At 44.3% G+C, this 27,889-nt stretch overlaps 1 protein-coding gene across 3 annotated transcripts; it reads right to left on the reverse strand.

Annotated features, from left to right (window-relative positions):
• Positions 1 to 409: 409 nt before the first annotated feature.
• Positions 410 to 26,150, reverse strand: LOC113176328 (uncharacterized). Of its 3 annotated transcripts, XM_026380794.2 has the most exons (6): positions 26,023 to 26,150; positions 16,606 to 16,741; positions 11,077 to 11,216; positions 5,114 to 5,240; positions 4,452 to 4,512; positions 410 to 3,798 (listed from the first exon to the last, which is right to left on the reverse strand). In XM_026380794.2, the coding sequence occupies exons 3-6, from the start codon at positions 11,122 to 11,124 to the stop codon at positions 1,545 to 1,547; spliced, it is 2,490 nt and encodes an 829-aa protein (XP_026236579.2). In that variant the 5' UTR covers positions 11,125 to 11,216; positions 16,606 to 16,741; positions 26,023 to 26,150; the 3' UTR covers positions 410 to 1,544. The 3 variants fall into 3 exon arrangements, with proteins under 3 accessions (XP_026236579.2, XP_077654144.1, XP_077654146.1); XM_077798018.1 differs by lacking the exon at positions 16,606 to 16,741; XM_077798020.1 differs by lacking the exons at positions 5,114 to 5,240; positions 16,606 to 16,741.
• Positions 26,151 to 27,889: the final 1,739 nt, after the last annotated feature.

The following is a 27,889-nucleotide window of genomic DNA, read 5'->3' on the forward strand; positions in this document are numbered from 1 at the left end:
GCTGCTTTACCTTCTTTTTATATCCCCACTATAAAAAATTCTGAATTGGTTGTTCTTTTTTGACAAGTCATATTTTCATGCTGTTAAAAATAGTTTCATCATGAAAAGCACATCTTTATTCTACAATTTGTATAGAAAACTATAGCAATTAGAAAGCTTGGCACTCCAATATTTACTAAAAACCTAGAATATTAGCAAAACTTAAAGGGTTTGCCTTATGATAATAATCTAAAAATATATACTGCGTGAACTCTAGAATCATATGCTTCCTCATATAAATTTCTAACGTGGAAAAGAACACGTGACAATAAATATGAATATATTTGAGTTTACAAAATTCAAAAAGTTGAGAAAGAATAAACTTCAACCTTATGATAGTTAAAAGTTCAGTATTTTAACTCCAGAAAAACTGATTTATATTATTATAACTTTAACACTACAAATCACTCAATTTATAAGCATTTATCATATTTATAGACACCTAATTTATTGTTAAGAAAACAGTGAGCCTAAACAAAACTAGCCATCAGGTGTCTGGTTGTTGACTCATTCATCCCCTCCATATCCTCTTCCCTCTGCCATGACACAAACAGTTCTGCTCTTCCACTATCCGTTTTTCAGTCACCTCAGACCAAAGCAATAGTCACAGAAAACTGTGATCATGTGAACCAAAGGAAAACTTTCCATCCATAAGTTCAGTTTTTCATGTTTTGACACAACAATGGAAAGCTGAGTAACATATGAAGAGAACTGGAACACCAAATATCTTTATAAGATTTATTATGTTCATAGGTTTTTATCTGTGTGAATCTTTCTTTCAAAGGAACTGGGGAAAACTTAAGCTTTGGCACATTTCTCACATTCTCAGGTGATTTCTCCATTGCGACTATTCTCATGCATAGGAAGGGAAATGAAACAACACACATTCTGGGGGTTTATTTCCCCAGATGAGTGACTGAAATGTTCTGAAGGCAACAGAAAACACTCAGAGAGAGAAACACACCACACTCAACAACTTTTCTAGGAGTCCTCTCATGTCATTGAAGGTGACTAAGAATATTAGATGATTTCTCAAGTTTTTGACATTCAATAGACTCTCCTCCAATACAACTACTTTCAGGTTTAAAACCACAAAAATGAAGTGCTTTTCACGTTTTTTTTAAAATTAATAGGGATTCTTGTTGGACACGGTGGCACACACCAGTAATCCCAGTGGCTCAGGAGGCCAAGACAAGAAGATTGCAAGTTCAAAGCCATACTCAGCAAAAGCAAGACAACTAGCAACTCAGTGAGATCTGCTCTCTAAATAAAATACAAAATTGGACTGGGGATATGGCTCAGTGGTTGCGTGCCCCTGAATTCAATCCCGGGGACCCTTACCACCAAAAAACAAAATAGGGATTCCATCCAATATAAGTTGCTTGATGTTTTAAAATGTAACTGTAACAATGAAGGTGTTCCCACATTCACAGGACTTCTCTTCAGTATGAGTTGTTCCATCTCTGTGAAGATTAGCAGACACAGTGAAGGCATTCCCACATTGCTTACATTAAAAGGGCTTCTCTGCAGCATGTTTTTTTATGTTTTAGAATGTAACTGTAACATGTGAAGGCTTTCCCACATTGCTTACATTCATAGGACTTCTCTCCATGATGAGACCTTTCATGTCTGTAAAGACCAGAAGAAGTAGTGAAGGCTTTCCCACATTGCTTACATTCATAGGGCCTCTCTCCAGTATGAATTCTTTCATGTCTGTTTAGTTCATCAGACACAGGGAAAGCTTTCCCACATTGCTTACATTCATAGGGCCTCTCTCCAGTATGAATTTGTTTATGTCTCTGAAGGGAAGTAGAAAAAATGAAGGATTTCCCACATTGTTCACATACATAAGGCCTCTTGCCAGTATGAGTTTGTTCATGTGAGTGAAGGTGAGTGGACCTAAAGAAGGCTTTCCCACATTGTTTACATTCATAGGGTTTCTCTCCAGTGTGAGTTCGTTTATGTATTCGAAAGGAAAATGAATGAGTGAAGGCTTTCCCACATTGTTTACATTCATAGGGCTTCTCTCCAGTATGAATTCGTTTATGTATTTGAACATAATAGGAACTACTGAAAGATTTTCCACATTCTGCACATTCACAGGGATTCTTTCCCATATGGCACTGTTCATGTGAGCGAAGTAATCTGGCTGTAGCAAAGGCTGTCCCACATTGCTTACATCTATAAGGCTTCTCTCCAGTATGTAATCGTTCATGTATGTGAAGGTAAGCACAAGTAGTGAAGGCTTTCCCACATTGTTCACATTGATAGGGCTTCTCTCCAGTATGAGTTCGTTTATGTATGTGAAGATTACTGGAACTAGTGAAGGCTTTCCCACACTGCCTACATTTGTAAGGCTTCTCCCCAGTATGACATCGTTCATGTACATGAAGGTGATGTGAACTACCAAAGGCTTTCCCACACTGTTTACATTCATAAGGCTTCTCTCCAGTATGAATTCTTTTATGTCTCTGAAGATAAGCAAAACACTTGAAGGCTTTCCCACATTGTTCACATTGATAGGGCTTCTTTCCACTATGAGTTTGTTCATGTGTGTGAAGAACAGAGGACCTAATGAAGGTTTTCCCACATTGTTTACATTCATAGGGCCTCTCCCCAGTATGAGTTCTTTTATGCACTTGAAGGTAATAGGATGTGGTGCAGGTTTTACCACATTGTTTACATTCATATGGGTTCTTTCCTGTATGGATTGGTTGATGTGAGTGAAGCTGACTGGAAGAAGCAAAGCCTTCTCCACATTGTTCACATCTATAAGGCTTTTCTCCAGTATGTATTCTTTCATGTACATGAAGATAACTAGAAGTGGTGAAAGCTTTCCCACAGTGTTCACATTTATAGGGCTTTTCTCCACTATGAGTTCTTTCATGTTTTTGAAGGGTATTGTAACAAGTGAAGGCTTTCCCACATTGTTTACATCCAAAATGTTTCTCCCCAGTATGCGATCGTTTATGTATTTGAAGGTAAGAAGAACTAGTGAAGGATTTCCCACATTGTTTACATCCATAAGGTTTCTTTCCAGTATGAGTAATTTCATGTTTTCGAAGGTAACTGGAACAAGTGAAGGCTTTCCCACATTGCTCACATGTGTAATGTTTCTCCCGAGTATGAATTCGCATGTGTTTTTGAAGGTAATTTGACTTACTGAAGACTTTTCCACATTGTTTACATTCATGGGGCTTCTCTCCAGTATGAGTCCATTCATGTGAATGAAGCTGACTATATGTAGCAAAGCCTGTCCCACGTTGTTTATTTCTATAAGGCTTCTCTCCAGTATGAGATTGTTCATGTTGGCGAAGATAAGAAGTAGTGGTGAAGGTTCTCCCACATTGTTCACACTGATAGGGCCTCTCTCCAGCATGAGTTTGCTTATGTATTTGAAGGGAAGAGGAACGAGTGAAGGCTTTTCCACATTGTTTACATCTGTAAGGCATCTCTCCAGTATGAGTTCGTATGTGTATCTGAAGGTATTTTGAACTAGTGAAGGCTTTCCCACATTCCTTACATCCATAGGACATCTCTGCATTATGAGATCGTCCATATTTTTTAACACACTTGGAACAATTGAACTCTTTTCCACATGTCAGACATTCATAAGGTTCATTTATACTGTGTGATGTCAGTTGTCTTTGAACACTTGTGAGAGAAATTAAAAATGTTCTTTTTTGTTTACATTCATATGGCTTTCCTTCACACTCTTCTTTCTCATATGGATTGCTTGCAGAATGAGGTATGATGTGCCTATTAAGGAAAAAATTATAAATGAAGACTTGTCCACACATATTGCTTCCACATGGACTCACTCTAGTAGGAAATGCAATCTCACTAAAGGTTTTTCCACACTGAGTACATTTGTACATTTTTCCAGAACCTACCATATGACTTCTGTAAAAAATTACCAGGAATTTTATGGTTGGCTCATTAATATTTTTATAGTCATTAGTCAATCTTGCACCTACAGTATTACTAATGTCAGGTAAAGTACTGGTTTCCTGTCATGTCTAAACTGTTTGAAAGTCAAAGTAGCAATTTCTTTGCAACACTGTTTCTCCAGGGCTACTACTAAAACACTGGTATCATAAAAGCAGCTTGTTTGTTTCAATTATTTTGAAAACACTAAATGTTTATTATATTAAAGTTCATATTTTTGGTTAAAAAAGAATAAATATAGGGGCTGGGGTTGTAGCTCAGCAGAAGAGCACTTGCCTAGCATGTGTGAGGCACTGGGTTGGATTCTCAGCACCACATACAAATAAATAAAGGTCCATCAACAACTTTTAAAAAAAAAAAAACATAGTTCATATAATCCTTGTTTTCTTTGCTTGTTTGTAAAATAATAAGACATGCTACTATTTCCTCAAGGTACTCTGCTTCTTCTTGTGAGTACAAATTACCTTAGATCTCTCCAGGAATTTGTGTTGTGATCATCAATGTTCTGGCTCTCCCATCTGACTCCTAAAATGTAGACCCAGAACAATCATTATAAATCATATTAACTTCACAATAAATTATAGGATTTTTTAATGTACACAACTATGATACACCAATTTTTAAAAGTTGTGAAAAAGGAGAAAAAAGGGGAATTTATGCTGCAGAGTGAACTGACATTAACCCAAATTTATTCCCAAAAGTACTCCCTCCCTTTCCATGTTCCAAATTCATAAGTAATAAGAACTCCCATTTGCTGGGCCTGGTGACATATGCCTGTAATCCTAGCAGCTTGGGATGCTAAGGTAAGAGGATCACAAATTCAAAGCCAACCTGAGTAACTTAGTGATTCCCTGTTTCTAAATAAAATATAAAAAGGGGGAGCCAGGCACCATAGTGCACACCTATAACTCCAGTGACTTGGGAGGCTGAGGCAAGATGATCAAGAGTTCAAAGCCAGCCTCAGCAACTCAGCAAAACACTGTTTCTAAATAAAATACAAAAACGGGCTGGGGATGTTGCCCAGTGGTTGATACCCATGAGTTCAAACCCCAGTACCAAAAAAAAAAAAAAAAAAATCGCCCCCACTCACTTAGTGTTTGATTATGTAATGAAAAGTCATCCTTACCTATAGAAGCCAGGTTACTAAGGACTTCCTGCATCACATCTCTGTGGAGATTCTTCTGGGAAGGATCCAGCAAAGCCCACTCCTCCTGGGTGAAGTTCACAGCCACATCCTCAAAGGCCACTGAGGTCTAAAATGTCCCACAAAAGTATAGGGTATACCAGGAGAGATTGACAGCATGAGAGTTCTATTCTCTACTTGTGAGATGTTCTCATGATTCTGTGATCTCCAAATATTTATTCCATGATTTTGTCATCAAAACCTGTACTCTCGGTCTGCACTCACTTCCCCAAACACAGTCATTCCAATGTAAGACCTGAACTATCCTGAAATGCATCAGCAGAGCAAAAACACCCTTCTTGTTACAGATATAGAGTACAGGAAGTAAGTCATGCTCCCTGGTCACTCCTAACATCTGTGTAGGGTACATGTCTAATATATGGGATAATAAAGCCCTTACCTCCTCATATACAGGAGAGCTAATGAGTCCTCCTTACAGCACCTACCCTCAGAAATACCTGCTGACAAAGTTGGAACTTTGCTGGTAGGGGGAGCTAAGGATTTGGGAGGATCCCACTGAACTGAGCAGTAACATTGAGTCACAAGGGCTGTGCAAGAAGCTGTGCCATGCAGGATCATGTGAATACAGAATGATGTTTGTGCAATGGGGAGACAAGCTAAATGTTGCTCCTCCAGAACGTATCCCTGTATTTAAATGACACATGACTATACATAAAGGACTTTCCAAATATGATACTCCAAACAGCACAATATTAGCAGACAGATAAAGAAAGAACCAAGAGAGAAGAAAGGTTTCTGTGGACTGGCCTTTATAGGGAATGCTGATTAAAGATATAACAGGTATTTAGAGGGGAAAAAAATCACCAGCAATATAATATGGGCCAAGACAAACTGGTATCTAATTGCAAACATGCACTGTGTTCCTCTCTATTACTTAGAGGATGATGGAATAGAGATTCTGATGTTAAAGACAAAACCAAAACTCTTTAAGAAATGGAATAGAAGGTGAAAGTCACCTATGGAGAAAGGACTACCTCAAAATGAAGAGGAAAGCCCAAGAGAAGGCCAAGCAGATGAGCACTGGCATCCACTGCAGGCCCAGCGCCCCTCAGTCAGGATGCGAGCAGTGGGGAGAGCAGGACAGCTGCCCCTGAGTAGTATTGCCTCTTACAGAAATTGACCACGACCTGCGGCTCAGGGGTTTTTTTGACTTTGCACACAAATTAATAACATTTTACCTTTTGAAGTACTGCCAGTATATCACAGGGAAGATCTGCCTGTCTGTCCCTTTCTCTCCCTCCCCACCCCAAAACACACACACACACACACACACACACACACGCGCGCACGCGCACGCGCACGCACGCGCGCACACACACACACACACACACACACACTCTCACTGCATGGGGAGAAGAAAGGTTGCATTTTTCCAGTGTGTTCACAGAACTCCATCCTTCCTGAGCTCATGAAGAATGATCCTGGGAGGCCTGAGTGTCTGGAACACCAGCCTCAGCACAGTCAAGAGAATGCCCCCCACAAGACACTCGACCAACAGCAGAATACCTCCATCACAACAGCACCGCTGAGGGAACTGAAGGTCACACCTCAGTTAACAAGTCCCCAAGGTACAACAGACTGAATAACACTGAGGAGGTGGACAGACATCCAGAAACATACTGCATGGAGATGAGGTATGAAGAAACAGGAAACCTGAACAGTTCTGGAGACAGTGAATTTGAAAAATACAAAGGACGCTAGGCACAGTGACACACACCTGCAATCTCAGCAGCTCGGGAGGCTGAGACAGGGGGATTGTGAATTCAAAGCTAGCCTCAGCAATGGCGAGGAACTAAGCAACTCAGGGAGACCCTGTCTCTAAATAAAATACAAAATAGAGCTGGGATGTGGCTCAGTGGTTGAGTGCTGAGTTTAATCCCTAATGCCCCCCCGAACCTCCCAAGAAAAAAAGAAAAAAAAAAACACAAAGGATCACTGGGCACAGTGGTGCATGTCTATAATTCCAGCGGCACGGGAAGCTGAGGCTGAGGCTGAGGCAGGAGGACTCTGAGTTCAAAGCCAGCCTCAGCAATGGTGAGGCAGTAAGGAACTCAGTGAGACCCTATTTCTAAATAAAAAACAAATAGGGCTGGGGATGTGTTTCTCTGTGGTTGAGTGCCCCTCCTCGCCCAAAAAAGAGCAATAAAACATAGTTGGTTTTCTTAAAAGGATAAACAATATTGATAAACCTGCAGCCAAACTATACAACCGAGAGGGCTGGGGATATATTTCAGTTGGTACAGTGCTTGCCTTGTATGCACAAGGCCCTGGGTTCCACTGGCAGCACAAACCACCGCCCCCCACCAAAAAAATAAATAAATAAATCCAAAAACTAAACAGTAGAGAGATAAGATTCAAATGAACAAAATTAGAGATGAAAAAACTAATATCGCCATAGACACTACTGAAACACAAGAGAGTCATCAGAAACTATTTTGAAAATTTATACTCAAATCAGCTGGAATATCTTGAAAATATTAAAATATTCCTAGAGATGTCTGATGTACCCAATATGAATAAATATCAATAAATGATAAATATCAAGTAATGAATTTGAAACAGCTATTAAAAAGGCTTTCAACAAAGAAAAACCCAAGACTCCATGGATTCTCAGCCGAGTTTCAACAGAAGTTGAAAGAACTAATAAGAATCCTCCTGAAATTATTCCATGAAATAAGAATGGAGAAAACACTGCAAATTCATGCTATGAAGTCAGTATCACCCTGATAACAAAATCAAAATATTAGCAAACGGCATACAAAAACGCATGATCAAGTGGGTTTCATCCCAGAGATGCAAATTTGGCTCAACATACAGAAATCAATAAATAGAATTCACCACATAAACAGAGTTCAGGTCAAGAATCACACCATTACCTCATAGGTGCAAAAAAAGCATTTGACAAAGTCCAGCCCCCACTGATGTTTAAAACACTGGAGAAACTAAGGATAGAAGGAACTTACATCTATACTGCAAAGACTATATGGACAAACCCAAGGCCTATATCAAACTGAGCAAAGAAAGGCTGAAAGCATTTCCTCAAAGATCATGGTACCTCACAAAACATACAACTTTAAAATTAATAAACATTACAAAGTGAAAATTTTGTCTTTTGTGGACACCATCAACAGAGTGAAATAGCACCCCAAGGAACTGTAGAAAATACCCGTGAATCATGAATCTGGAGAAGTGATAATAGCTGGAAAGAATGAAGAAAAAACAGCTGACAAGCTCAACCCATCTTCACGACATCAACAGCACACGCATGTACTTGGAAAAGAATGAAACATCCTAAAAAGCCACAGGGATCTACACACCCCGAGGCTACACTGAAGGATGAAAGGCTGTCTCTATGACAACAAAAACAAGTCAAGGAAGCCTGCTCTCCCTACTTCTGACAACACAGCAGAGAGGGTTACTCCCAGGGAAGCCAGGAAGAACACCAAGGTATTCCAGACCTCAGGGCCAACTCACACAGCCCCAGACACTGAGCAAAATCAAGGACTTCGCCAAGCAGATACAGGTGGGAACAGGCTCAGGCTCAGACCCACTCACCCCGAGACAGCAGCCACAGACACCAAGATGGGAGGAGACAGCAGCCTCTACACCCTTCACCACCTCTCTCCCCATCAACAGTGACCACCTGACACGGTGCCCATTTGACTGGTGTTTCTGGCTTCCTACTCCCTAGAGTCTCTACTGCAAATGGATACGGACATTTGATTTTTTTTTTTTTTTTTAAATTTCCCAAGGCAGCACCTACCAGAAAGCCTGCTATGCAGAGGGAGATCAGTACCTGAGAAGTCACAGGGCTCTGACACACACCAATACAAAGACCAATACACACAATACAAACACCAATACACAATACAAACACAATACAAACACCAATACACACAAACCTCCTCACAGGGACATGACCACTCAACTTTCACAGGCTGAAGTGATCAACCCCATCTCCTGGGTCATAGAGGTGACTCCTGCACCCCAAGCCATTTCCCAAATTTGGAGTAACCCAAAAGAGTTCACAATGTAGGGCCACAAAAAATCCCGCACAGCAAACTTTATAGCAACAGTATTCTTGATTTTCAAAGCCTGGAAGCAACGAACAGGAAGATGTATTTCCAAGGTCAGCAGTAAAAAATCTGAGACAAAACCAATAAAAATCAATTAAATATCAAAAATCCACTTCACACATGAAATATTGAAAGCAATTAAAAGTTCGTTTACAATGGCACTCCAAGAATAAATACAGAAGGAATAAATAACAATAATAATAATAAATGATACATAAAACTTATTTTCTAAACCGCAACACTTGTTGGAAAAACCTCAACATCCAAATAAAAGAGAAGCCATTCCATGCTCATGGAATTTTTCCTAAAGTCTTAAACTATGTCCAATGAATAAAATGACCCAACAGAAAAGATTTTTATAAAGTATATTTTACCTTATTTGGTTCTGAATAAATACATTTCACACTTAAGGAAAACCTGAGCCTCAAATTAAGTGAACAAAGTAAAGAAACACAAAGGGCTGGTACTGAGGGAACACAGATGTGTCAGACTCAAGGGGCAGGTAAGATCCCTGCCAGCTGGACATCTCCCACCTGGTCCTACTCACTGAAACACTCCATGATCACCCTCCCAGGAGACCTAGACCATGACTCCAGTCTACGAGGCCTTCAGGTTTGCACAGCACTGCACTGGGGTGGGTGGTCCTTATGCTCTGGGAGAGTTTTCCTCCTTCACAACTATGAGAGAATGCAAGGGCAGGAATCACTGCTGACCTGGCCCCTCAGCACCAGCATCCACAGGCTCACTGTCCACCTGTCTCCAAGGAATGGGAACAGGGCTTGGGGGAGACAGTGTCCCTAGGAGGCAGCTGTCTAGATGAGGCCTGTTCCAAGAGATTCCTCAGCATAAGGGCCTCCAGCTGCTCCCCTGATGGCTGCAACCCACACCCCAGGCTGTTCTCTGGGAGAAGCTGACCCAGGGCCTGAAATTGCCTGCACTATGCAGGGCACAGGGCAGGTGTGAGCACCTTGGGGCACCCTAGGAAACTACAGGACAGTGGTTGAGAATATAGAACCCAAAGCAAATTCCTACCCAAAGACAGGCATCAGTGCCTGGGGAAGACAAAGGAAGGCGGAGACAGAGGGTTTTTTGTTTTTTGCTTTTTTTTTTTTTTTTTTTTTATACTGCGGATTCAAATCAGGGACACTCAACCATTGAACCACACTCACAGCCCTATTTTGTATTTTATTTAGAGACAGAGTCTTACTAAGTTGCTTAGTGCCTTGTCATTGCTGAGGCTGGCTTGACCTCAAGATTCTCCTGCCTCAGCATCCTGGGAAGCTGGGATTACAGGCATATACCATCGTGCCCAGCCTACAGTGCTTTAACAGTGGAATTTCAAGTGACTGTTCTCTGCTATCCCATAATGGTAGATGTTCACAAACAGAAAACAAATCTTTTAAAAATTATCATCCATTACTCAGTGAAAAAATGATAATGCATATACTGTGCCCACTTGAATGTAGTGAGAGAACTAAGAGTTGATAATGCTGAGAAGTGCACTGAGAGGTAGTGTCTGGAAGTATGGTCTGCCTTCCCTGCACACTGAGGGCTTAGGACTGTGGATCAAGCTGCACAGAGAAGATTCTGCCAAAGTGGCTACAGATCAGGCAGCACACTGGGAACCCACCTGCACCAGCCCACATCATGGCCTGAAGGCATCAAGGGCTGAGCTGTAGCAGTATCTGACTCAGGTCTGGCTTGGCTGACTCTGGAGCTAACAGTGGGAGGCCAGAGTCCAGCCACACAGATGGTTCCCACCAGTTCTAAACAGCCCACCTCCCTGAGCAGTCCTCAACCCACACTCACCATTTCTTGCCTTCTGGAGAGTCCTGACTTCTTTCCTATGGATCTCATAGCAGCTGCAGGTCACAGGGAGACAGATCTCAGCCAGAGCCACTTGGGCCTCACACAGCAAAGAAGACACAGTCCTGGAGATGGATTCTGAGCTGTATAGGATGAGAAAGGCCTGTGAGACTATGAAAGGCCACGCCCTCCCACCAGCTGCCTACTGCCTGCTCAGGGCTCCACAAGACCCCTGCAACATCCCAGGCCACATATGCACATTCTGGAGGCTATTAATGACAGGAGATGTATCAGACACCTGGATAAATGAGGCCAGAAGGACATGGTCTTGCCCACAGTCCTTTTCAGGCAGCATTTCTTCCCTGCAAGGGGACATTTCCACTTAGGCAGGGCTGAGACAGCTCTCCACAGCAGGCTCTATTGTCTTCCTGCTCCTCTGAGCACACAGTCATAAGCATGTGTGAAGAATTACAGCCTTGGTGTCCAAGGCAGCCGACCCTGACCTCAGAGAAGGTAGGTGTCAGGTCTGGCCAGACTGGAAAGGAGAGAGACAGGCATCCGTCACCTGGGAAAAGGCCGGGCCAGCATGGCCCAGGCTTCCCCACAATTTGATTCTGTCAAGCCATTTTTAGCAAAAAACATTAAAAGACAACAAATAAATACAATTATTAAGTGCATGCAAAACTAGTTATATGACAATAAAAAGAATTTTTTTTAAAAAAGGAAACACTTAAAGCAGCTCTGGTAAGGCATCTGCTTCACCCACAGCTCAGAATGAAATCCCACTTGCAGAAAGAGGGGTAAACACAATCCCAAGTTGGAAGCCAGACTCTGACGGCTGAAATGTGTCCCCAGGAGGACTCAGTCCCCAGTGGCCAGGAGGAAACACCTAAAGATTTACTTCTGGGAGCCCAACATGCCTGCTGACCTATAGTTTTCTGAACCTTTCTCTGTTCATAATTTGAACATCTGAACTTCCTACCACATCATCTTTGCTCTTACAGCACTCTGTATCTACCACATTTAGAACTGCCTAGTTTAGGTGAGTCCTGGCCCCTCCACTGAGGGTGCAGTCATTAGTACTGAGTTAGTGAGGTTGACACCTGCTGTTTGATCTGCACCTAGGGCACAGCCCTTTATGATTTTTGCTTTTGGCAACTGCTGACCCACCGTTCTACTCTGTGTGGTAATTAGTGTTGTAGATGTCATAGAAGGTGACGGGTATTGACTTGAATACTGTATATTGTTTGCTTCTATCATTGTTATTGTTTCCCCCTTTTATGTGCAGTGACAGGAGTCTACAGGGACAGCTGAACCTCAGAGAGTTGAGACTCTGCTGCTGAGCTTCCCCATGACAGCCAAGAGAGCACCTGGCTGCACATCCAACTTGACCTTGTTCACACTTTAGCAATACAATGGATAGACCAGACAAAGTCCCCAAACTAACAACCAGGCCTTCAAGTAGGCATGGATGGGATGGGTTAGGTCCCACCCAGGGGCAGCCACTTCTGCAGAGAAACAGAATTCACACAAGGGCTGTGAAGACCAAAGGTACAAAGGGTCTGAGTCGAGATCACCCCCTGCCTTTAAAATACACAGAGCTGTGAATGAGGAGCCATCACAGGGCATGGGCCCCCCAAACCCCGCAGCCCACAGCACATCTGCCAGATACAAAGGAGAATCCCTCTCTTTTGAGACCTACAGGAAAAGAGGAATCCTTAAGATCTGATATAGTGCACACTAAATCAACAAACACTAATCATCACCAAAGAACTAGCAGGGAAGCCAAACCACAAAATCCTCACAGAAATATTGAAAGAGTAGACACTTTTGCAAGAGAAGACAGTCCTACAAAGATCACAGGTAAGAGGGGAATAGAGGGCTGTAATTGTGGCTCAGTGGTAGAGCACTTACCTAGCACGTGTGAGGCCCTGGGTTCAATCCTCAGCACCACATAAAAATAAATAACTAAAATAAAAATATTGTGTCCAACTGCAACCAAAACAAAGAAATATATTTTTTTTAAAAAAGAGGGAAATAGAAATCCATCCTAACAGATACATAAACTCAACCCAGGAATACAAGAAATGTTAAAAGAAGAAAAAGGAAAAAAAAAAGTAATTCCAGACATGGTAGACATGCCTGCAATCCCAGTGACTGGGAAAACTGAGGCAGGAGGATCAAAACTTCAAAGTCAAAGTCAGCCTCAGCAACTTAGTGAGACCCAGGATCAAAATAAAAATGAAAAAAGACTGGGGGTGTGGCTAGGTGGTTGAGGGCCCCTGGGTGCAATCCCCAGTACAAAAAAAACAAAAACAAAACAAAACAAAAAACACAAGCCTATACTATTCCCTACATCTTATCCTAATGGAATGACATTAGAAATCAACACCAAAACAAACAACAGGAAGCTGTTACATAGTTTACAGCTATGAATGGCTATATAAGAAAGCCAAATAATTCCCAAATAAATAACCTAATGATGCAACCCAAGGCCCTCAAAAAACAAGAACAAACCAATTCCAAAACCAGTAGAAGGAAATCATAAGAGTTTAAATCAATGACAGAGGAAAAAAAAAATTGAAAGGATCAATGAAACAAAGAATTGGTTCTTTGAAATAGGAAGAAGAGGAAGCTTTTGACAAAATCTAGCACCCATTCATGACTAGAACTCTGAAAAACTGGGGATGAAAGGAATTCACCTCAACATCATGAAGACCATGTACAACAAACCCCAATCCAACAGCACAATGAATGGAGGAAAAACAGACAGCATTTCCTCTAACATCAGGAACAAGAACGTTCACTCTCACACTCTTATAAAATGATACTAGAAATTCTAGCCAGAACAATTTTGCAAAAGAAAAAATAAAAGGGACAAAAATAGGAAAGGAAGAAGTCACATTATCACTGTTTGTAAGTGATATGATCCTCACTGAGAAGATCCACGAAGTTCCACCAGAAGATTGCTAGAGCTAATAGATAATTTCAGCAGAGTAGGGGCTTACAAAATGAACATACAAAAGCACTGGCTTTTCTACACACCAACAATGAATCTCAGAGAAAGACTTCAGGAAAACAATCCCTTTCACAATAGGCCCTCACAAACAAACAAACAAAAAACTATGAATAATGTAACCAAGGAAGGAAAAGCCCTCAACAATGAAAATTATGGAACACTAAAGAAACACAGTATGGGACACTTTTGAAGAAGACACAAGAAGATGAAAAGACCTCCTGTGTTCATGGATAGGTACAACAATTAATATCATTAAAAAGGCCATACTACCAAAAGCTCTATACAGATTCAATGCAATCCCAATCAAAATACTAAATAAGTTAGTAAAACTGCATGGTACTGGCATAAAAACAGACACATGAACCAATGGTACAGAACAGAAGACAGAGATAAGCCCACTTATCTGATGCTTGACAAGGAGATCAAACATGCATTGGAGAAAAGACAGCCTCTTTAACCAATGGTGCTGGGGAAATTGGTTACACATAAGTAGAAGAATAGAACTAGACCCTTATCTCTCCTCCTGCAGGAAAGTCAACTGCAAATAGATCAAAGGCCTAGGAATCAGACCAGAAGCTATACAACTCCTAGAAGAAAATGTAGGAGCACACCTGTAATCCCAGCAACTCGAGAGGCTGAGACTAGAGGATCACTAGTTCAAAGCCAGCCTCAGCAAAAGTGAGGCACTAAGCAACTCAGTGAGACCCTGACTCTAAATAACATACAAAATAGAGCTGGGGATGTGGCTCAGTGGTTGAGTGTCCCTGAGTTCAATCCCTAGTACCAAAAGAAAGAAAGGAAGGAAAATATAGGGTCCAGCGTACAGAGCAGCAGTAGGCATGATGTGGGAGCCCCGGTGAGGACTTGCAATGCCAGGAGATAGGACAGTGGCTGGGGACATGGCATCCAGTATAGTTCCAAAAGAAACCTCTTCTCAAACACACGGATACAGTGTTTGTGGGAAGATAAGAGAGGCATGAGTACTTTTTTTTCCTTCTTTTTTGGGGGGGAGGTACCAGGGATTGAACCCAGGAGTGCAAAACCAGTAAGCCACATCCCCAGCTATTTTTTTGTTTTTTATTTTGAAACAAGGTCTCACTGAGTTGCTTAGGGCCTTGCTAACTTACTGAGGTTTGTCTTGAAACTCACAATCCTCCTGCCTCAGCCTCTCGAGCTGCTGGGGTTACAGGTATGTACCACCATGACCAGCATAAGTATTTAAACAATATATATTAATGTTTCCTTCATAATTTCTGTCTTCCTTCCTTTTGTTAGAAATACAAGGGTGTCAAAAGGATCAGAAGTGCCCTACTAGTAGCTAGGCAAAGCAAACTTTATTTCTGCAGCAGGGCAGGCTACTGAGCTGAACCAAGTCTGGCAAGCAGGCACACCTGGGTGGGCAGTCCACCTGTTTTTATCCCTAATGCAAAACTGTTCCTTGCTCAGAGAGGAGGAGCTCAGGTCACAATCCACACATTGGCTGATTTTAAAATGGTGAGGGAAAAGGGAAGGGCCATAGTTATGACTGATCACTTAGGACATTAAAGCATTATGAATTGAAGACTGAGGACAAAGGGGGTTTAAAAAGGGATTATAGCTGGGGTTGTGACCAGATCCAGAGTCTGCATTTTTGGCCACATATGGACACATGCTGTACATGTTGGGAGCTCACAATGGCTACACTTTAACCATAAGGTTTTGTGGTTTTATAACTGAAATTGGTTCCACCAAAAGAAACTCAGACTACAGGTTTAACTTTTCTCTCTCCTCCGCCCCCCCCCCTTTTTTTGGTGGCACTGGGGATTGAACGTATGCATGCTAGAGAAGTACTCTACTAAGCTACAGCCACAGCCCTACAGTTTTAACTCTGACAGAAAAGAGAACATTAAGGACCAGGGTTGTAGCTCAGTTGGTATAGCACTTGCCTAGCATGGGTGAGGCACTGTTCAATCCTCAGCAGCACATAAAAAAATAAATAAATAAATTAGGTTATTGTGTCTGTCTATAACTAAAAAAAAAAAAAAAAGTTAAAAAAAACATTAATATTACACTTCCCTCCATTCTTCCTTTTTATTTTCATAAGTACTTTTGAAGTCAAATTCCAGGTCATTCTTGTCTTTCCACTCACAGGAAATGTTCACTCACACTTAAATGAAAGGAAACTCTCTACCACTACTCAAGCTCCACAAATACTTCAAGTCAAATTGGCAATACATTCTATTCAAAGTCATTTTTAAATTTTACTTTCAGTTGTGGATGTTCACAATACCTTTCTTTTGTTTATTTAGGATTTGTATGTAGGGCTGAGGATTGAACCCAGTGCCTCATACGTGCTAGACAAGCGCTCTACTACTAAGCCACAATCCCAGCCCCCAAAGCCAGTTTTGAAGGAAGATAGAAATGTTTGCTTCTATTTTTCATCTTCAGATAACTAAGTGACAGAAAAACTTACATAAGAGAAAAAGCAGCAAAGTGAGAAAGAATAGGCAACACACACGTGTAGATTTATTTACCTATGCTAGAGAGAGCCCAAGTCAGTGACACTCAGCACATGGAGGAGGAGCAGCCCTCTCAGGCCCAAAGGAAGTTCAGAGGCAGAGCAACCTGGAAGATGCAGGAGTCACCCTCAATTTCAGCCTGTTTCAGGAACTGGAATATAAGGAGGAGGAGTCAAGTACCGAATGGAATATGTAGTTGAGACCCTGCTTCCTGCACAGCTGTGTGAACAACTAAATTCACTACTCCTGGGAGAAATGAGGGACAGGACTCCACATGCCTCTAATGATTCACACAGAATCCCAACTGAGTCCACATTCCCTGACACCTTCCTATCAGGAAGCTCATCACACACCCTGGGAAACCTGGGCTGTGGGAGGTGAGCTGGCCCAGGACTGAAATCCATTGCAGCCTGCAGAAGGCAGAGCAGCTGTAGGCACCTTGTGGAAGCTCTAGGAAGGGCTGCCACCCAACCCAGAAGACAGGCAGAGGCTGAGGACACAACACCCTGTCAAGTTCCCAAGGGATGCTTTACCCAAGGACACCGATGAGGGGTCAGAGTCTAGGGAACACAAGGCACAAGAAGCAAAGCCCACCCCTTCCTCTTGTAGCAGGGGTCCACTTCCTACTTTGACATAACCCTCCTACTCTTTCACTGCAGTTTTTAAAAACCTTACTTTTTTCCCTTTTATCCTCGTTCTGCCCATCCTAGGCTATGTCACTTCTCATTCAGTACACACCACGGGACTTCAGGGAGGACACCAAAAGAATTAAGAAATTGAAAAAAAAAAAAAAAAAAGAACTAAGAAATAGCCATCGCCCACGTCTACAAGAGAATTATGACCCATCGCCCACGTCTACAAGAGAATTATGACCCATCGCCCACGTCTACAAGAGAATTATGACCCAACAGGGAACACCTCGAATGTACCCTTTGAAGCACCTCTTATAAAAGTCCTACCCCCCAGTGGACAGAACCACAGCCTCTGCAACAGGAGCCCCTGTGTTTCTCCTACAAAAACCATAAACTTCTTTTCCCAAAATCATGTCCTCATTACTAGACTGTTTTTTTTTTTTTAAGAGAGAGAGAGAATTTTTTAATATTTATTTTTTTAGTTTTCGGCGGCCACAACATCTTTGTTTTTTATGTGGTGCTGAGGATCGAACCCGGGCCACACGCATGCCAGGCGAGCGTGCTACCGCTTGAGCCACATCCCCAGCCCCTAGACTGGTTTTAGGGACAGGCAGGACCAAGCCTTTCATAACAAAAAAATTTTTTTTTTTTTTTTTAATGAAACGTGGGGTCCAAGAGTGGCTCCTACTCCAGCTGCAGCATCTTTCCTGGGAAGGTCTGGTGCCCTGGGCAACCCCTTTGGTGCTGAGGATGCAAGGTGGTGCTGAGCTTGTCGAGAACAGACCACTGGAGAATTAGGCGATGGGGAGAGTTTGCCTTGGGCAGAACCAGAGGAGCTTTTCCTGTAAGTAAAGAGAAGGACTGAGGGACCATCTCAGCACTGATGGGCTCCTTCTCCTAAGGGGACACCACCTTCTCTCCCTAAAATGGATGGATTCTTCCATCAATTGGTCTACTTTGAGAAAAAGGAAGCACAACAAAGTCTTGACACTTTGGTCATCTGGAAAGCCTCACTGGTGTGCAACCCCAACCCTAATCCTCACACCTGATCCCCCTTTGTGGACACCACTGTGGCACTGCTGGTGTAGGAGTCATGGGTAAACGAGAGTAGGAAACAGGGAACTTTTCCCCTAGCTGGTCCCTTTCAAAGGCTCCCATCTGTTGGTCATGGTTGTGGGGACCCCCCTCATTGTCTTTGATTCTATTACAGGCCATTTTAAGATGTGGGCAAGGCTGGGTTGTTCCCAGTAGTAGTCTCTTGGGAAAGATCTTGGCTGAAAAGGCAATCTATAGGTGTAAGACTATGAAAAAGATGATGTTTTACTGGAACAATCTGGCCTTAGAAAGCCGTTTTGTCTCTTAGGAATGAGAAAGGATAAGAATTATTTCTGAATACTAGAAAATCTTGCAGTTGGAGTGGGTCCATCAGAGGTGATGTAAGTGGAAAAGATTCCGTATGTGCAGGCATCCATGCAGCTGCATAATGAGGAGTCTGAACAGTCAGAGACTCATTTGACACTGCCTCTGGTGTGCAAGGACAGCAGGACACCAGGAAGATCTAAGTCCTTTCCGCTCAGTGCTGGCAGTCCCTCATTTCTGCCCAAGGCAACTGCAGGTCATCCTCCTGTGGCCCAGGGACCGTAACCCTGGCTGAAGCCCAGGAAACCTGCCTGGGCTGTAGAAAAATGGGCAAGGAGAACCTGACATCTGCCCTGCCTTCCAGCCCCTTCTTCCCCTGGTGGGAGAGGGTGGTCTGCAGAGGTTGTGGCCAACAAGGATGTAGCAGTGGACTCCAGCACTGCTAGATGATGACCTGAGGACAGGAATGGTCTCCCCTTTCAAGATCAGAGAAGACTCCATCTGGCCAAGGGAATCCCATCACTGGGGCAGAGGAATTCTTGCTATGACAATATCCTATCAACCTAAATTCAGGAGGGGGACACTGGCAGAATAAAGAAATGAATGCAGAAAACAACTTTACCTAAAAAGCAGATGGGGGCACACTGTGAAGAGGAGCCCATGTGTCACAACAGCTGAATCCATGGCAAAAGGCTGAGTACTGCCTGCTGGGAGGGCTGTAGGACAATGCAGACACCAACTGCAAATGAGTCCTGACACCTCATCCTGAACAGTACCAACACAAACCCTTTTGTACTGAGAAGGATGAGAAATGGGCCAAAAAGCAGGGTTTTGACTCCTAGGATAGAAGTGCCAGGTGGAGACAAAGTTGCCTCTCCTGCCTGCAGGAGAAGCCTGGCCCTGATGAAGCATCTGCATGAGTACTCACCAAGGGAGGGAAGCCTTGCTGACCTTCAGCAAGCCCCAGCTGGGAGGGCTACTGCACCAAGACTCTTGAGCAAGTGAGTGGGAACTCCGCTGTGCACCAGAAACAGCCCAAATACTAAAGGGCAGCCCGTGGAAATGGGCACGAGATATTAAAAAAAACACAGACTTTTGATGACTTATAGGTAGAGTCTACCCAAGCGCCATGTGCCATGGGAAGCTTCAGACGTCTGCTGTAATGACTGGTAGATACCTTCTCTAGGGGACTAAAGGTTGATCCTTCATGAACAGAAAAGTCTTTAAAAATACCTAGATTCCTCTTGAAGGAATAGATCCCAAGATACAGGCTCCTCTCCTTAAACAAAGTGACAAGAGACAATCTCTCACTGCAGAAGTGACCCAACAAAGGAACAAAGCTTTAGGCGGCCAGTGGAAGTAGCACACATCTTGGAGACTCCAATCTACCGAGAAAACAGAGAAGATAAATCACACCTTAAAAAGACTGTGGCTGGGCTGGGGTTGTAGCTCAGCAGTAGAGCACTGGGTTCCATCCTCAGTACCACATAAAAATAAATAAAAATAAAGGCATTGTGTCCAAAACTAAAAAAAAAAATATATTAAAAAAAAAAGACTGTGGCTAATATATGCCAAGAACCTACCTGGGATATGGTGTTGCCAACTGCTCGATTTAAACTGAGCCCAGAAATAGTATGTTAGAGACCTGGCTGGTACCCTGGGGGAGGGGAAAAGGTGGATCTAGCAGAGGGACCTAGATTAAAATGGCACTTAAGGGGCTTGGGTTGTGACTCAGCAGTACAGCACTAGCCTAGCATGTGTGGGGCGCTGGGTTCGATCCTCAGCACTACATACATACATACATACATAAATATATTTAAAAAAAAAAACCACTCACATGCACAAGGCCCTGGGTCCAATCCCCAGCAACACACACACACACACACACACACACACACACACACACATATATAAATTGGGGGTGGCTCAGTGGTATAGTACTCGTCTAGCACACATGAGGCACTGGGTTCAAGCCCCAGCACCACATAAAAATAAAGATGTTGTGTCCTCTTAAAAGTAAAAAAATAAGTAAAAAGAAAAAAAAAAGATAACCTGATTAAAAAAATAACACTTATGACAATCAGTTAAATATTAATTGCTTAAGTAAGTGTGTTTCCTCCAGGTTTCCACCAAGGTTAGAGTCACCCCTTCATCTGCTACAGCGAATGTCCCAAAGAGAGAAATAATAAGACTCCACTCATCACCCAGCTTAAGACAAAGCTGCTTAGGGATGTCATCACCCACTTCTCCACAAGAATGGGAGGTGGAAATTGACAGTAGAGAAATGTAACCAGGGTCCATTTCATGCTTTGAACATAACCCTGTGGCTTATTTTAAATCTGAAATGGGTTTTTCTCACACTCCCCTCTTCCTCTCCCCCTCCCTAAACTTGGGGAAAAAAAGATTGCCCTAATTCCCAGCTTAACAGAAGCTGTCCTTGAGCTCATAAACAAGAATAAAGTAATTCTGACTTGCAACAGCAACAAAAGATCTAAGAAACACCATCTCTCAAGTCTGTGAGTGAATTATGACACCTGACAGAGCACACCTGGAATGCAGCCTCTCTACTTCCTCTCTAAAACCTTCTGATCCCCCTGCACAGCTGAATCACAGCCTCTGGGTCAGGAGTCCCGATTCTCCTCTGCTGCAAAAGCAATAAAACATTTTTCCTTTGTTCTCAAAACTGTATCATAATATATTGGATTGTCATTGAGACAAGGCTTGAGTTTCCTGCACCAATCCATGTTGCCTAGACAGTTCCTGATGTTTACAAAATTGATAAGTGTTACCATGTGGGGACAAAAATGAATGAAATTGTCAACATAAGAAATAAACTTGGGCTGGGGTTGTAGCCTAGCATGTGTGAGACACTGGGTTCAATTCTCAGCATCATATATAAATAAATAAAAATCCTTCAACAACTAAAAAAATAAATAAAAAAAGAAAGAAACCTGAACTCAAGTCTCATAGCAGAAGAACAAGGGAACACCCAAGTTCAAGGCTCAGCTCCACAACACTGCCCCACTTCAGATGCCAGCTGCAGGGCAGGAGGGCCAGTCACACTGCCAGGAGCAAATAGCTACAAACAGGGGACTCCCATCACCCTACCTCAAGTTCAAGGATTTGATTTTAGCAACACACATCACTTAGTTCAGTTTAAAGGACATAACTTAAGACTGGAAAAAATGAAAAGATATATAAGAAAATGCCAAAGAGAATCCTGGAAAAGATCTATGAAAGAAGAAACCCCCTCCTCTGCATTATGCTAGAGCAGTTCCTGCAGAGACCCCCTTTTCTATTATGACTCAGAAGATGCTCCATTTTTTTTTTTTTGAAGGGGGGCGGAAACCAGGGATTGAATTCAGGGGCACTGGACCACGAAGCCACACCCCCAGCCCTATTTTGTATTTTATTTAGAAACAGGGTCTCACTGAGTTGCTTAGTGCCTCACCATAGCTGAGGCTGGCTTTGAACTTGCAATTCTCCTGTCTCTGTGTCCCTGGCCGCTGGGATTACAGGTGTGTGCCATCATGCCCAGCTAGAAGATGCTCCATTTTTACTTTTTAACCCACAGCAGACACACACTGAAGATTCCTCCCCCTTTTTCCCCTCATAAACAATGTGCTCATAAGCAATGAGCTGAGCACATTGTTTATGGGATCAGAACATATACACATTAATCAAAATTGGCTTAAGTTTCCCTCCTTGCTCCAGGACCCTGAACTCTGACTCACTGGCAGCTGGAGACAACATAGGACCCTTCTTCCTGACCCCTCCTGAGAACAGGTTGACTTCTGAGGAAACACTCACTGACCTGGGATGTGACCTGCCCCCCTCCTCGATGCCCTCCCCTTTAGCTTCTTCCTAACCCTGTTTGCCCCTCCCTAAGAAAGCAGCCCTTTTCTGCAGGAGCTGTGGGTGCTTGCAGAGCTCACCTGTGGTTCTCCCCCCCCCTCTGCAGTACTCCTTTAGATGAATCACTTCTCACCCAAATCTGCACTTGTTTCCTTGGACTTTCCCAAGAACAACCTTGGACAATATCAACTACATCATCAGAAAGTCTCCCTTTAGCTTCCCATCCAAACCCTCATCACATCTGCCTGAGGACCCCCAGCATTTCAGAGCTCTATAGCTTCTAAGTCTAAAGGGCTCCTGCCAGCTGAGTGTGGTAGCACATGCCTGTAATCCCAGTGGCTGGGGGTGGGGGGGAGAAGAAACCGTCTTATCTGCAACACTTTCTTCTGGGAATGCATTCATTCCTGCAGCAACACTGAAACAGAGGTTTTCTCCATCTCTATCCCAGGTAGCATCCCCCAAGCAAAGCCCTGGATTTCTATTTTAAATTAGCAACACCTCCCACTCTCAAGTGAGGGGGGCACATCTGAGAAACTTAGTAAACTTACTCTGGGGAATAAAAACACTACATAAAAATTTTTTTTAACTAAGGGAATATAAGACCAAGTGTTTCTGTTCCTTTTCTTTTTTTTTTTTTTTTGGGGGGGGGGTCTCCCTTATACCTCAATCTTGCCCTGTAGGAGTATTTTCTAATCTTTCAGCTCTACTGATAAACAGCATTTTACAGTTAATAAAAAACTGATACTAAAATACCTGAGCAAGTCTTTCCAAGGCAACAAACCCAGGGAGCTGCAGCACCACTGGACACTGACCTGTCAAGACTCCAGCTTCAGGTCAGGCATCTGTCACCAGGCACATCCTCCCACCCCCTCCTGCTGCTGAAGAGCTTTGTAGAGTTTTGCTCCACCTTGCTGGGGTCCCCTGCTCTTTGGGATAACTGTTCTTCTTCCAGCTCTGAGAAAATCCGGAGGACAGGAACCATGTCTGTCATGTTCCCTCAACACCAGCATCTCACTGCCTGACCTGGGTATCCCCAGCGGCTCCTCTGAGAGGCTGCACCCCACATCTCAGGCTGCCCTCTAGGAGTTGACCCAGGGTCTGAAATAGCCTGCACTCTGCAGGGCACTGGGAAGCTGTGGGCAGTGGCTGAGGACCCAAGACCCAGTAAAGTGGTCTAAAGTTACCACATTGGTGTCTGTGCCTGGGCAAGAAAGATCGGCATAAGTACTTTAAAAACTCAACTTGCAGTTCATTTCTTTCTGCTTTCCACTCAAAGGAAATGTTCAGCCACATTGGAAACACACACACACACACACACACACACACACCTTTTTAAAAGTGGCATCCAGTACTCAGTGAAACTAAGACCATTAAAACACTCTCCACTTGAATGCAGTCTTGGGAACAAATTTTGACACAGTGTTGACACCCACAGTGCCCTGGTGTGTGTGAGACACATGGTCACCTGTGCAAACCCAAAGAATGGTCTGCAACATGCAGTAGAGCAGGAAGCGAGGCATTTGCAAGAAGTGGCACAGCCACAGCTGTGACAATCAGCATTACATCCTAGGGCAGAAGGTCCCTCCCTCAGTTCCTCATTAGTTGAGGACTTGGGGCAGGCAGTGTCCTCTGAATGTCAGCTAGGTTTTACTGTCTCTTATTGGGTTAAAGAAATGCACCTTTTCTTGCCCCACCTCCCTCTGTTCTCTGTGGCAGGAAGGTCTTCTTGGGGTGAATGTATTTCAGCACAGACATAGTTCTTACTTCTGTACCTAGTTAGTATTTTGAAGCAGAAGATTTCTACTTCTGTTGGTTCAGACTGCCTCTTGCATCTCCCCCCTTGTCAAGGGCTGGTCAGATTCATGGACTTTGATCTTCCACATCCACAGGCTGTGGTGCTGTTGGGTGTCAACAGCTTCTAACCTTCCATTCTGCTCTACTTCCCCTTAGGCTACCTTTCTTCCATCCCAATTTTACATTTAAAGCTAAATACTATATTCTGAAAATAAACCCCTGGACTTTATTTCTCCTATGGTGTAGCTGACATCTGGGAATGCTGGTAGAGAACTGGAATTTTGGGGTTTTACTACCAGCCTGAGGACAAGCAAGGCTACAAAATGGAAAATGGATTTGAGACCCTACTTTCTGTACATTTGGAAGTCTGTGGGGAGCCCAGGTTACTACTAGCAAATAAGGGGGGAGAATGGGACACTCCGAACACACCTGGGGATCCCCAACACTCTGCAGTGCTTGTGGTAGGTCAAAATGGAAACTTAGCATCTTAAGAGCTCACAGGCTATGGTTTTGCACACGGACATGCAGAAGTTCTACCTACTGACTTTTAAACAGAGGTCTTGCAGGACTCTCAGTAGCAGAAGCAGAAAACAAAGTAAGTAGGACCAAAGAACTCCCTTTGAGGTTTAGTGCAGTAAAAGTCCCTAAGCTTTTTAAGCTAAGAGTCCCTAGGTTGTTCACAAGTTTAAACCGACACAGCGGGGGGTAAAATGCACCCTCCAATGCTAGGAGCCACAGCAAAAATATTGATACAGGTACCTTTGGTTTAGGTGACTGCCAGCTAGCCATTGAGATTATGATTATGTTAAGTTTTACATTCATATGAAAATTGGACTCCTGCTGTTTACCTCGGCCTGTTACGGGACTCAGGTTGCTCATGTCACTCATGTAATGGAAGAGTTCCCATTGGTTGGGGAAGGATAGTAGGAGGGAATTTCCCGGGGAGTTGCGCGCCCCCGGTTCTGGTGACACACGTGGGTCGACGGGCTGGCTAGCAGGAGGCACAGGGATCGCTGGCGGCTTTCTTAAAATAAAGCTTTGCTTCCCGCTTGAGCGGTTCGTGTTTCTGTGTCTAGCCGGTTGCGGCGGCTCGTGCAGCCGGGTTGCGGCATTCTAATAGCATTGCACCAACGCCCAGGCCTCGATGTACCCCAAACTTGTTTATGTGTAAAAGGAAAAGCCGCAGGGCAGGCTTGGGAGGCCGAGGCAGGAGTTCAAAGCCAGCCTCAGCAATGGCGAAGCGCTAATCAACTTAGTGAGACCCTGTCTCTAAAATACAAAATAAGGCTGGGATGTGGCTCAGTGGTCAAGTGCCTTGGAGTTCAATTCCTGGTACCGGAAAAAAACAAAACAGGAAAGGCCCTGTTGAGCCCGGGGCTCAGACCGCGGGGTTTTCCCTGAGCACCTGGCGCCACTAATGCGTGCTGTTCCTAGATCTCGGGTCCTCGCCCTCATTTCCCGCGACGTGCTCCCTGGCTAGCGCACTCTGGAGCGACTGCAGGAGCTGCCCAGGGATGACCTATAGGGAGGTCGTCAACAGGGAGGGGACAGGACGACAGGCCGCGGCCGGCCTATCCCGCAGGCCTGGCTGACAGGGTACCAGGGCTACCCGCCGGAAGCGACTCCGCTCCACACTGTGCAGTTGACCTCGGGGACCCTCCGTCTAGCCCACCCGGTGGGTCGGGGGACAGGCCTAGGGCCGGGTCTCGGCCTTATGCTCCGCAGCTCCTGGGGAGGCCGGGTCCCTAGGGCGGTACTGGGCGGCGTCCGCCAGTCCTGGCCGCACACTCACCGTCTGCGGACTGCAAGGTCACACGACGTCCTCACGGGGGACCTCACGGGGCTGGGGGCAGGGGAACGGCGGCGCGCGGCGGCTAGAGATGCCGAGCAGAGGACGCGGGGCCTGCGGAGGAGGGAGCCAAGCAGGCGAGGAAGAAAAGCCCGGGAGACCGCGGAAGCCCGCCCTCGCCCTCCGTCTGCGCGCCTGATTGGACAGCTCCGCCCCGGCGCCCTGACGGACGGGTCAAAGCAGCCTTGAGTGACAACTAATGTCATCCAATCCCTGACTGCCATAGGCCATTGTGACAGGCTCTTGGTCCAGCCCTTTTCAGGCAGGACTTCCTCCCGGTGTCCGGACCTGACTGGCAGAAAAACGTCTTTCGCCCGGTGTGGATGGCGACGTCTGGGCAGTACGAACGAGGGCCAGCGGGGCGTAGAAACAGGAGCTGTTCACGCCGGGAGTGGGAGACATAGAAGGGCCAGTGGTCGGCTTTCAGAGTACAGATTTTGGTTGGAATGTAAAATGACAGGACCTAGGAAAGCAGCTGGAGGGGAGAGCTGGGGGGAAGCTACCGGCAGGTCCCGGGGTGAAAACCCAGGCCCCGGACGAACAGGAGAAGGACGCCCCCACTAATCACCCTGGCTAGTGCAGAACAGGTGTAACGTGACCAGGCAGTGGGGCCGATGGCCCTCTGCCACACCTGCAAGCCAACCCGGAGGCTGTCAGTGCGCACCAGCAAGCCTGTTCCAGATGTGAAGACCCCAGGCGCCCCTCGGGGACCGCCTCCCCCAGCCCCCATGTCCCAGGGGTGGGTGGAAGGGGGTGAACCAGATGGAAGTTACCAGAAGGCGCGGGGGAGTAGGAGGAGTGGTCTTTTTTCTTTCTTTTTACTTGTTAGCTATACATGACAGTGGGATGTATTTTAACCTATTGAACATATATGGAGTAGAACTTACCATACTTCTGGTTGTACGTGATGTGTGATTACAAGGTTGTGTATTCACATATGCACGTAGGAAAGTTACGTCCGAGTCATTCTACCATCTTTCCTCTTCTCATCCCCCTCCATTCCCTTCATTTCTCAAGAATGCCTTTTCAATATCCGTTTTACATAGCTTTTGCTCCAGGCGCTGCCCAGAACCGTATATAAACTCCTAAGCTGACACACCAAAATGGGTTTTTCTGCTATCAGGCCCCCTCCTGCATGGCAGGAGTTCTATCTCTTCTCCTTTAAATAAATCCAGCTCCCTTCACTCTTTATCTCAAAACTCTCACCACCACCTGTGTAGCAGTGGTCCACTTTATGCTTTGAATGTTACAACCCTTGCTGCTCTGCCACTGCGAATTGTTTTCCTATTGGTGGTGGTGCTGGGATTGAACTCTGGGGCCTTATACACGCAAGGCGGTGGTGCACACCTGTGATCCCAGTGGCTCGGGAGGCTGAGGCAGAAGGATCCTGAGTTCAAAGCCAGCTTCAGCAAAAACAGCAAATCGCTAAGCATCTCAGTGAGACCCTGTCTCTAAATAAAAAACAAAATAGGGCTGGCTTAAGGTCCTTGCTTAGCATATGAATGGCCATTTTAAGTGACGGCTGCCACCTTAAAAAAAGTTTTTCACTTTCCTGCCCAAGGGCCTTTCTAAGAAAGGCTCACCATCCCTCAGACCAACCTAACCCTTCACTGCCGGCATTCTTTTTTTTTTTTTTTTTCAATTTTTTAAATTATTTGCTCAAAACATTACAATGATCTTGACATATCATACATTTGATTCAAATGGGGTGCATAATTCTTTCCTACCCAAGGGTGATCACCACTCCCTCATACCAACCCCACTTATAACCGCTGGCATTGGGACCCTCCCAGATGGCCCTTATTTGTCA

Source organism: Urocitellus parryii, chromosome 1, assembly GCF_045843805.1.
Source record: "Urocitellus parryii isolate mUroPar1 chromosome 1, mUroPar1.hap1, whole genome shotgun sequence".
In the NCBI taxonomy this organism is placed as follows: domain Eukaryota; kingdom Metazoa; phylum Chordata; class Mammalia; order Rodentia; family Sciuridae; genus Urocitellus; species Urocitellus parryii.

What these genes read in the sequence shown, in the direction of transcription:
- LOC113176328 (XM_077798018.1), bottom strand. Translation starts at nt 11,124, where the DNA reads ATGAGATCCATAGGAAAGAAGTCAGGACTCTCCAGAAGGCAAGAAATG. An exon ending in TCTCCAGAAGGCAAGAAATG is followed by an intron (nt 5,241 to 11,076) that starts GTGAGTGTGGGT and finishes GGGACATTTTAG; the next exon opens with ACCTCAGTGGCCTTTGAGGA. An exon ending in AATTCCTGGAGAGATCTAAG is followed by an intron (nt 3,799 to 4,451) that starts GTAATTTGTACT and finishes TTTCCTTAATAG; the next exon opens with GCACATCATACCTCATTCTG.